The sequence below is a fragment of the Gigantopelta aegis genome, chromosome 1 (assembly GCF_016097555.1).
Source record: "Gigantopelta aegis isolate Gae_Host chromosome 1, Gae_host_genome, whole genome shotgun sequence".
Taxonomy (NCBI): Eukaryota; Metazoa; Mollusca; class Gastropoda; order Neomphalida; family Peltospiridae; genus Gigantopelta; species Gigantopelta aegis.
In genome coordinates this window covers 5,097,139-5,107,374 of record NC_054699.1, presented here as the reverse complement: position 1 = coordinate 5,107,374, position 10,236 = coordinate 5,097,139, and the positions used below count along the sequence as shown (strand labels likewise).

The 10,236-nt window shown below is 40.9% G+C and overlaps 1 protein-coding gene and 1 long non-coding RNA gene across 2 annotated transcripts; one reads left to right on the top strand and one right to left on the bottom strand.

Annotated features, from left to right (window-relative positions):
• Positions 1-318: 318 nt before the first annotated feature.
• Positions 319-1,787, bottom strand: LOC121368449. Its single transcript, XR_005957520.1, has 4 exons — positions 1,453-1,787; positions 1,305-1,343; positions 776-831; positions 319-493 (listed from the first exon to the last, which is right to left on the bottom strand). It is a non-coding gene; the product is annotated as an uncharacterized LOC121368449 (long non-coding RNA).
• A 3,006-nt stretch (positions 1,788-4,793) lies between these two features.
• Positions 4,794-7,475, top strand: LOC121368687. The gene has a single exon (XM_041493428.1). The coding sequence runs from the start codon at positions 4,794-4,796 to the stop codon at positions 7,473-7,475; it is 2,682 nt and encodes an 893-aa protein (XP_041349362.1).
• Positions 7,476-10,236: the final 2,761 nt, after the last annotated feature.

The following is a 10,236-nucleotide window of genomic DNA, read 5'->3' as shown; positions in this document are numbered from 1 at the left end:
TCCATCGCCACGGTGTTCAACCACAACCTTTTATGTTCTCAGGAGCATTCATTCGCTTAATAATCCTACACAAAGGATGAACGATGAATAGCTTTTCTATTCAATCTGTAAACCTTTATTGATGGTCATCTTGTAACTATTGAGTTCAAGTTCTTTATCAGACCTCGTACAAAGCCTAGTCTTTCATAAAGAAAACACACTACACCACCCCCGATGATCACAGGTACTTGAGCGTAAATAATATAAAATATAAAATAACAGCGCGTGACATATCAGCACGTCTTTTTATGAATATAAAAATAACAAAACAAAATAATATTTAACATCAAGACAGAATTTATTATATAACTTTTATACACATTGTTTTTAATATGGTAAATGATTTTTAACATTTTCCAGCAATTGTTCAATTTTTTTAAGGTCTTCTTTAATTTTTATACACTTTTGCTTCATTGATACTGCCTTGATTGGCTGCACCAGCATCCTTCGTTCTCTGGAAGAAAAAAAGTTCGCCGTTACCATCAAGCATTTTTTTATATGGTATATACACTGTGTTAGAATGGCTAAAAATCAAAGTGCTATTACAATACATTGGTTTAAAGACGTGCTTGGAATACCTTATCAATAGAAAAACAGATAATAAAATACTTAGAAATGAAAAACAAATATGCAGACATTACAATTTTTAAAAAGAGTAAATTAAAACATGCGTTGTTTCAAAGAGCTGTATTGTGTATTACTTCATAATTTGAAATCTAAAAAATCAAATACTTACAAATGATTGCCCACCAGCCTTTTCTTAATATCATGGGTCCTGTCTTCGTACTGGTCCTGTTAATAAAAAAAACAACCCCAACAACATGAATTAACATGTGTAAAACATTTTTAAAATAATATTTTTAAAAATCCACGAATTACATTTTTTTTAAATAATAAAATTACGTAAAGTACGTTTTTAAAACAAGTGTTTGTTTCTGTTTTGTTTTTAAATAATATTGTCTCTTATAATGATTATATTTTGTTTATATGAAACAACTGATATCCCCCCCCCCCACACACACACACTGGTACACACACACACACACAAACAACACACACACACACACACACACACACACACACACACACACTTAAACACACACACACACACACACACACGTTACGTCAAGATATTACTAAAACAGAATAATGGGTAGAACAGGAAATAGAAATGTCAGGTATTAAAACCGCGTTTGTGCTTATATTTTAAAATTAGTAAAAAAATAAATAAAAGTAAAATGTTTTAGCTTTAAAATACTACTTACTTAAATTCCCGCATCATTTCTTCAAATGATGTGTCGTTGCTGAAAATAAAAAGACAGAAAAAACAATATAAACGAAAGACGAAAATAAATAATTAAATTGTTTTCAAAATATGACAAATTCCGATAATAAAATTTAAAAAATACTTACGTATTATCCGCCATGGTCAGCCAATCATCCATTTTTTCAAAAGCGTTGGGGTCCATCTTGACTTTGTGAGTTGAATGTGTGGAGTGGGAAGTAATTGGTTTGTTTATACCTTATGGTTCCAAAAGATCTTTATAAGTTGCGTATGATTCATTTTATCTGACTTTTGCAACATTATGATTTTTCAGCTGCCTGTTCACCGTTATGATAATTATTATTTTTTGTGAAAAAAGGCCAATGACACGGGATCACTTTATAACCAAACCATACTACATTATGTCCGTTTCGTTATTTGCATATGATTACTCATTGTGTTTCGCACACAGCTGCAGTCTTTTTTTGGCGAGAACTCTTTTTGAATAGTTACTATTTTATTTGTTGGTGCTAAAAGACACTTTACTCAAAAAAATATCGATGCGAGTCCACTGTGAATACATAAAAAGGAAAGGCCAGATGCGCGATTACAAATGTATTGGAATGTATTTAAAAAGGCTTGTCCTCTGTCCCACACAGATGTCACCTTTTTAAAGGAATCTTTTAATGGCTATTATTTTATTTTTGGTGTTATAACAAAGACACTTAAAAATATCGATGCGAGTGCGGGTCGGGGGTACAGAGAAAAATAAAAAAAGACCATTTGTATGCGATTACAGATGTTACGGAATGCAGTACTATGCCAGCCATTAACAAAATGTTGAAAATGTCTCTTTCTCAAGTGCCAAAAACAACTGTAACCGTGTTTCATCACAAACAGTTCAATGACCTTTGTTTAGGTATGGTGAGAGGGTCGACTAGAATAAAACAAAAGTCACTGTCGAAACACGCCCAGGTGTGTGACCGTCGTACATAAAAAGACGTACAAGAAACAAAAAGCTGTGACATGGAATGATTGAAAACATTATTATCATTTATTAACAATATTTGAATTAAACAACAGGAATTCTGAAACCTCAACGCTTGACGCTTGAAAAGTACACGAATGTGTAAAATGTTATGACCAATAATGTTTATTTCTATGGTGAAATTTAGTTGTAGGGAAACAAAGACTATTATACTGATCAATGTGTTAGAAAAAAGCCAGCCGCTTGATCTTGGTTTTAGATGAAACAGATGTTATTTGATATTAACTGGAAACATTAAATAATAATAATAACAATTTCTGAGATGAATGAACAAATGCATACAGTATACAGCGAAATAATAATAGTATTTAATCAGCAACAAGCAACGACATAAAGTAAAATAAAATGAAATTAAATGAAATAAAATAAATAAATATATTAATAACAAACATACATGCACGCAGATAAAATAAAAATATGAAATGTGATGAAGCAAGAATATATATGGTCTTTTTTTTTTTTAAACAATAGTCATGTTTGAAGTGGGGTTTTTTTTAAAATAAGTTAAATGAGTTTTATGTATTATTTCAAATAATATTAAATGTATTCGGGCGCTTTTCTGATACATGTGATGCGAATAATGTAGGTTCGAATCCCACAAACTGACACTGAGTTTTAAATCACTGTCAATGTTATTTTTAAGCGGAGTCACATAATGTTTGTTTCAGTTTGACTTTATACGATGTTGACCTGAGAAAATATTGTGTACTGACGCAGACCAAAAGTGTATCTCTGTACTAGATGGAGTCAATAAAATTATAGAATTGTTATTAAGTAACATAAATTTGAAGAGGACTAACAAAACGTTTTCTTCTTCAGATGGATCGCTTCATCGTTAACACAATACCCATTGTCGACTCCTTCACCAGCAGTGACGAATTGCTTGCTTGGGCTAAGCAGGTTGGTCTGGAAAACGACGAGCACGTCAATTTAAAGATGGTCGAGCTACTGTGTAAAGAAATGGAACAATCTGAAGAAGCCGTACCACTCCCCCTCCTGTTTCCGAGGTTAATGACGATGTTTGGCCTGTGGAATATATAACATCAGAAGAATATGACGAACTCGTCAAACTCTGTGACCAACACTGGAATCCCAGTAGCGAAGGACTGACTACAATGTGCACCCACCACCCAGACGAAACGGCTCCCTGTCCAACAACGAATGACGAACAAGCCATGGACATAGACCAGAAGAGAAAAGGCCTGCCATGTCCGTTTTGCCACGCCACCATCAGGAGAATGCCCGATCTCATGAAGCACAGAATGCATTGCGAACAGAGACCATCGTCACCACTACCAACCACATCGTCACCACTACCAACCACATCGTCACCACTACCATCCACATCGTCAGAACCACCCGTCAAACGACAGCGTACCATCAATCCAATGGGGGGATCGGACCTGTTACGTCAGTGAATACTGAAATACCATCCTCACCATATACTTTTACAAAGAAAAGTATGAGAACGCACAAGAAGACGACGGCAACTGACACGACATTTGAAATTAAATTTAATGAAGAGTGGCAAGGGGAAAAGCTAAAACATTTACACCAAGATTTACATACCATGTTTGAAGATGTTTTGGAAGAAGCCACCAGCGGTTTACAAGACAGCGATGTCGGACGGGTGATTGTTCACCACGATGCTCTAAACTCGCCGATCGTCATACCCCTGCAACCACTATCCGAACTGAATGCTGACGTCATCCTGGCTCATATCGAGAAAGTGTTACAAAGCCATGAAGATTTGCCTTTAGACGCATCCTTCAGCATTCAGATCGGTACCATACAAATACCGAGAGGTGGAAGATCTGTTACCACTTTGACCGATCTGACAGGGTCTGATAACTCTGTTCACATTAAAAGATCATTAATCGAAATTGTGAACGACGACGACCTCTGTATGCCCCGTGCGATCGGCGTGGCCTGGGCCAAACTGAATTGCATTTCAAGCAAGGACTGGCAAGAACTCGTGGGTGGTCCCTACCCCAAGACGCCACTGATCGAGTTGATCCTACAACACAAGAAATGTCCCCAGTCATTCTACATCACGTTAGAAATAAGAATCGTCGAGAGCAGAAGACTCTGGCCCTGAAGTTGTGTGAATTGGCAGGAATCCCCACCAATCGTTCATGCAGTTTAAATGACATCCCCGCCTTCGAACAAGTACTGGGATGCCAGATTCTTGTGGTCAGTGCTGAACTAGGCAATAAATTTCTGCGAGTAGGCGACCAGACGTCACAGGCACCCAGACTGTTCCTGTACTTTGTGGAGCAGCCCCAACCGCATTTTCATGCCATTGTCAACATTACAGGCTTCTTCTCGGCGTCCTTCTTTTGTCAACATTGTTTGAAACCGTACAACGACAAGACACATCATTCATGCTCATTAACTTGCATCGTGTGCCACAGCCAGAACTGCCCAGAAACCGATGTCCAGATGTCGTGCCGTCACTGCCACGTGACCTGTCGATCTATGGATTGCTTTCAACGTCACAAACAACAGAAACGAGACAAGAAGGGACGCTCCATCCCCTCCAAGTGTGAGAGTTTTTGGAAATGCACCATCTGCAAAAAAGTACTTGACAGAAGCGAGAGGGATCCACAACTCCACAACTGCGGGGAATGGAAATGTCCTTGTTGCAACAACTATGTGGACCAAGGTCATCTTTGTTACCAGCCTCCAAAAGAAATCAACGACGTCCACGCCAAATTCATATTTTACGACTTTGAATGCTGCCAGGACGAATTACTTCGATGCAAAGATGGTTACCTGCCCAGTGGAGTCTGTCCCACCTGCCCAGGAGACAACTGCAGTCATCAGTCTCGCTGTCAACATTGCCAGCAATCATGGTGTGGGAAACAACAACATGTCCCAAACTATTTGGTGGCACAGACGGCCTGTGAAGCTTGCAAACACCTGCCTGTCACAGAAACATCCAAATGCCATGAATGCGGGTCGAGATGTCCCTGTTGCAGTCAACGCGACAAGAAGAAACAGTACCTGAAAATACCATGTGAGCAAACCTGTGGATTCCGTCAAGTCATCTTTCAAGGCGATGGAGCTCACATCCAGTTTTGTCAGTGGCTCTTCCAAAATCACCACAAAGATGTCACAGCTATCGCGCACAACAACAAGGCCTATGACGCTTATTTGCTGCTAGAGTACATGATTGACCAGTCCATGTACCCTCAAAAAATCATATACAATGGCTCGAAAATCATGTACCTGCAAGTGGAGAGGGGGCTTAACATCCGGATTATCGACAGCTTGAATTTTCTGCCCATGAAGCTGGCTGCTTTCCCAAAAGCCTTTGGACTGACGGAATTGAAGAAAGGATACTTTCCCCATTATTTCAACACCCAAGCACATCAAAACTACTGTGGACCATTTCCAGAACCAGAAATGTATGGTGTCAACTTTATGGGATCCAAGGAGAGATCCGAATTTCTGATGTGGCATGCTGAGCAACAGGGAGTGTTCGACTTTGAGAAAGAAATGAAGGCATACTGTGTGTCAGATGTCGCCGTTCTCAGAGAAGCCTGCCTTACATTTCAAGCTCTGATGCTGAAAGCTACTGGCGAAAAACAGATCGATCTCGACACCAAAGCAGTCAACTACATAAACGGCATCGACCCTTTTGCCCAGTACATCACCATCGCCTCGGTATGCATGGGCATCTTTCAGAGTAAATTTCTGAAAGAATACCAGCATGTTAAACTCACAAATGGACGACAGATCACGGACTGGATGACGGTCAGAGAAGAGTTGAGAGATCGTGGAATGACTGTAGCTGAATCGGAAACCGTACCCAGCCCCATTGCTCAAGTTCCAAGCAGTGGCTATACAAGAAAGGATATATTCAGCAAAGTGTCCATCCAGTGGTTGAAATGGTTTCAACACCGACATGGAGACAAATACCAGATACAACATGCTCTGAATGGTGGGGAACATCTGGTACCAGGAACTCACTACCGTTTGGATGGATATTGTGCTACAACAAACACTGCATTCGAGTTCCATGGCTGTTTGTGGCACGGTTGTCGACACTGCTTCCCACACGAGCGTTCTACCACAACACATCCAAGAACCAATCAATCCATTGAAGAACTGTATGCCTTGACGTGTAGAAAGAGGGAAGTTTTGAAAGTCAAGGGATACAAAGTCATCGAGATGTGGGAACATCAATTCCAAGATCATCTGAAATCAAATCTTGAGATGAAGCACTTTGTGACTTCATTGGATCTACAAGACCGACTAGATCCTAGAGACTCTTTCTTTGGAGGAAGAACCAATGCAAGCAAATTGCATTACAAAATCAAAGAAGGGGAAGAAATTAAGTATGTGGATTTTACGTCTCTCTATCCCTGGGTCAACAAGTATTGCCGGTATCCCGTGGGACATCCTGAAATCGTACAAACGGATTTCAAGCCTTTGGATCACTACTTTGGCATTGCCAAGGTGAAAGTGGCATCACCCAGAAAACTTTATCATCCCGTCCTACCCTACCGTTCCAATGGAAAACTAAAGTTCCCACTGTGTAGAAGCTGTTCAGACCAAGAATTGCAAACAAAATGTCACCATTCTGACGAAGAGAGGAGTATCATTGGAACCTGGTGTATACCTGAAATCCTTAAAGCCATGGAAAAGGGGTATCGAGTCATCAGAGTCTATGAAGTTTACAACTGGCCTGAAACAATGCAGTATGAGCCAACAACACACGAGGGTGGCCTCTTTGCAGACTATATTAACACCTTCCTCAAGCTGAAGCAAGAAGCCAGTGGATGGCCCGAATGGTGTGTCACAGAGGAAGACAAAAACCAATACATCAGACAGTACAGAGACAAAGAGGGCATACAGCTGGACCAAGACAAAATTGTAAAGAACCCTGGGCTTCGTTCGTTAGCCAAGCTGTGTCTGAACAGTTTCTGGGGGAAATACGGCCAACGTCTGAACATGAAACAATCTGCCTTCATTCACGAAAACAATGCAGACGTTTTCTTCCAGATGTTGGCAAATCCTACCAAAAATATCATCGATTTCCAGGTGTTGACAGAGTCCATTTTACAGCTGGAATATCAACACAAGTCCACCTTCATCCCAGAAGATTTAAAAAACTAACGTTTACCACTTCCTGGGCGAGATTGAAGTTGTACAGTGTATTAGAACAGTTGGGTGAAAATGTGTTGTATTATGACACAAACTCTGTCATCTTCGTGGCCAGACCAGGACACTATCAACCCCCTCTGGGAGATTATCTCGGAGAACTGACTGATGACCTGGATGGTCAGTTTATCACTGAATTTGTCAGTGGAGGTCCCAAAAATGATGCCTACAGAACCAACAAAGGTTCAGAAGTGTGCAAGGTGCGAGGTATTTCTCTAAACTACACCAACACACAACTCATCCACTTTGAAGCTATCCGCGAGATGGTCTTGTCACCTACCAAAGATGGTACCCTGACTAAAAAACCCATCCAAAATTTCAAGAGAAAAAAGAAAGAGAAAAATGTACAACAAAGTGGAAGAGAAAACGTACAAGATTGTGTACACCAAACGTGTCATTCAAGACAACTTGGACACTCTTCCTTATGGCTATTAAAGTTTGTGTCAGTTAAACCAAATTTGGCATCAAACATCAAACTTGATATTTATCTCCCAAAATCAATCTCGGTATGAAACATCAAACTTGGTATTTACCCCCAAAATCAAACTTGGTATGAATCTCTAAACTGTAACTTGTTTTATTGGACTTTGTTTGGCCGCAGTTCAAATTCACTTTTGTTTATTTTTTTTTATAAATAGTCTGATAAATTCGTGAATTAGTGATTAAATACTCGTTTTTTAGGCCCACGATCCAACATTTTATAGGTAGTCTAAATTCTCCATGCATTATCCCACTCTCCACTCACCTCTTGGACACAAACAAGTGGTGTTTAAGGGGGAAGCTGCAAACTAATGTTTTGGATATAAAAACATACACGGGCATAGTTCATCAAACTTGGTATTTCCCCTCCATTTCAGTCTCCCTAAAAACATAAAATTCGGTATGAAAACATCAAACTTGGTATGGAACATCAAACTTGGTATCCAACATCAAATTTGGTATATCTTGTTCGAATCTCTGTGACCTCCACGTGGTGAACAAGGGACAACAGAGACATTTGTGTCACTGACAAACAGGAGAGAAACATCTTTATGGACAAAAGGGATACATAGAGGAATACTTTCTTATGTTAGAGGGTCACATGGTTGGACCCAGAGGGACAATTTGTATGTTGGAGGGACACAGATGGTCATATTTGTATGTTAAAGGGACACTCAGGGCCACTCATGGCCACTTAGGGCCACACTCAGGGCCACTCAGGGTCACACAGGGCCACTCACAGGGCCACTCAGGGACACACTCAGGGCCATACAGGGCCTCTCAGGGCCACACTCAGGGCCACTCAGGGCCATGCTCAGGGCCATACTCAGGGCCACTCTCAGGGCCACTCAGGGCCATACTCAGGGCAATACTCAGGGCCACACAGGGTCACTCAGGGCCACACAGGGCCACACTCAGAGCCACACCGGGCCACTCAGGGCCATACTCAGGGCCACACTCAGGGCCACTCAGGGCCACACTCAGGGCCACTCAGGGCCACTCAAGGCCACACTCAGGGCCTGTCAGGGCCACTCAGGGCCACACAGGGCTACTCTCAGGGCCACACAGGGCCATTTTCAGGGCCACACTATAAAAATAGTTGTGATTTGCAAAGTAGTTTATTTTAGTAGATACATTTGTTGCTATGGGTCGTGTCAGAAAAGATTGCCCAGTTCCAGGATGTCAGGCCAAGAATTTATTGAGACTTCCTAACCATCTGTCTCAAGTACACAGTTTGAAAGACAGAGTATCTTGGTTGACAAAGGAGACATTTGAATCAGTGAAACCCACATTACCTACAAGTGCCATTTCGTGGAGTCCCGAAGCAGTGGTGGATCTCACACGTCCTTGGTGGGAAACACAGAGTTTGGCGCCATTTGAACCTTGTTCGAGTATGTGTGCATCAGGCCCCACGGGTGCTGCAAAGACTCAGTGGGTATACAGACTCCTGAAGAACCTGAATGGTATGTACGTCAAAGACCCTCCAAAGAAAATCATGTATTGTTATGGTGTGTACCAGCCACTTTATGACGAGATGGAAAAGACTGCAGCTAACCTTATGTTTCATTCGGGGTTACCTACACAGGTGGACATAGAAGACTTTGCTGATGGACAACATGGACTTATCATCTTGGATGATCTCATGCACCAAGTACTGGAACACAAAGACATAGAACTGTTGTTTACCCAAGGATGTCATCACAGAAGATTGAGCGTCATATTTATTACCCAAAATCTCTATGGACAGGGAAAGTCTGCAAGAACCATTGCGCTCAACACGTGGTATCTTGTCCTCTTTAAAAATGTGAGAGATACATCACAGATCATGACGCTGGGCCGTCAGTTGTTTCCTGGCCATGCTGGTGTATTGGTGGAAGCTTATAGGGATGCCATGAAGACCCCTTTTAACTATTTGGTGGTGGACATGTCGCCCAATGGTGATGATAAGCTGAGATCGAGAACTCGGATATTTCCCAATGAAGACTCCATCGTCTACGACCCGAGAGTATAAATAGCAGCCCATTTTTAAAGCCACATCAAAATGTCTCAAGTCATCAAGGAGAACTTGTCTTTTCTTCGGTTCCTGTTGTATGGAAAATCAATGAAACAGACAAATCTACTCTTGAAACACATTACCACGGATCAGTTGAAAGCCTTGACCATCATTATTGCCAATATATTGTATGGTGAGGTTCCACTCTCCAAACAGACATTTGAAAAGTTGAAGAAACACAAG

Excerpts from the sequence above, each read along its gene's own strand:
- LOC121368687 (XM_041493428.1), top strand. The coding sequence starts at position 4,794 with ATGTCGTGCCGTCACTGCCACGTGACCTGTCGATCTATGGATTGCTTT.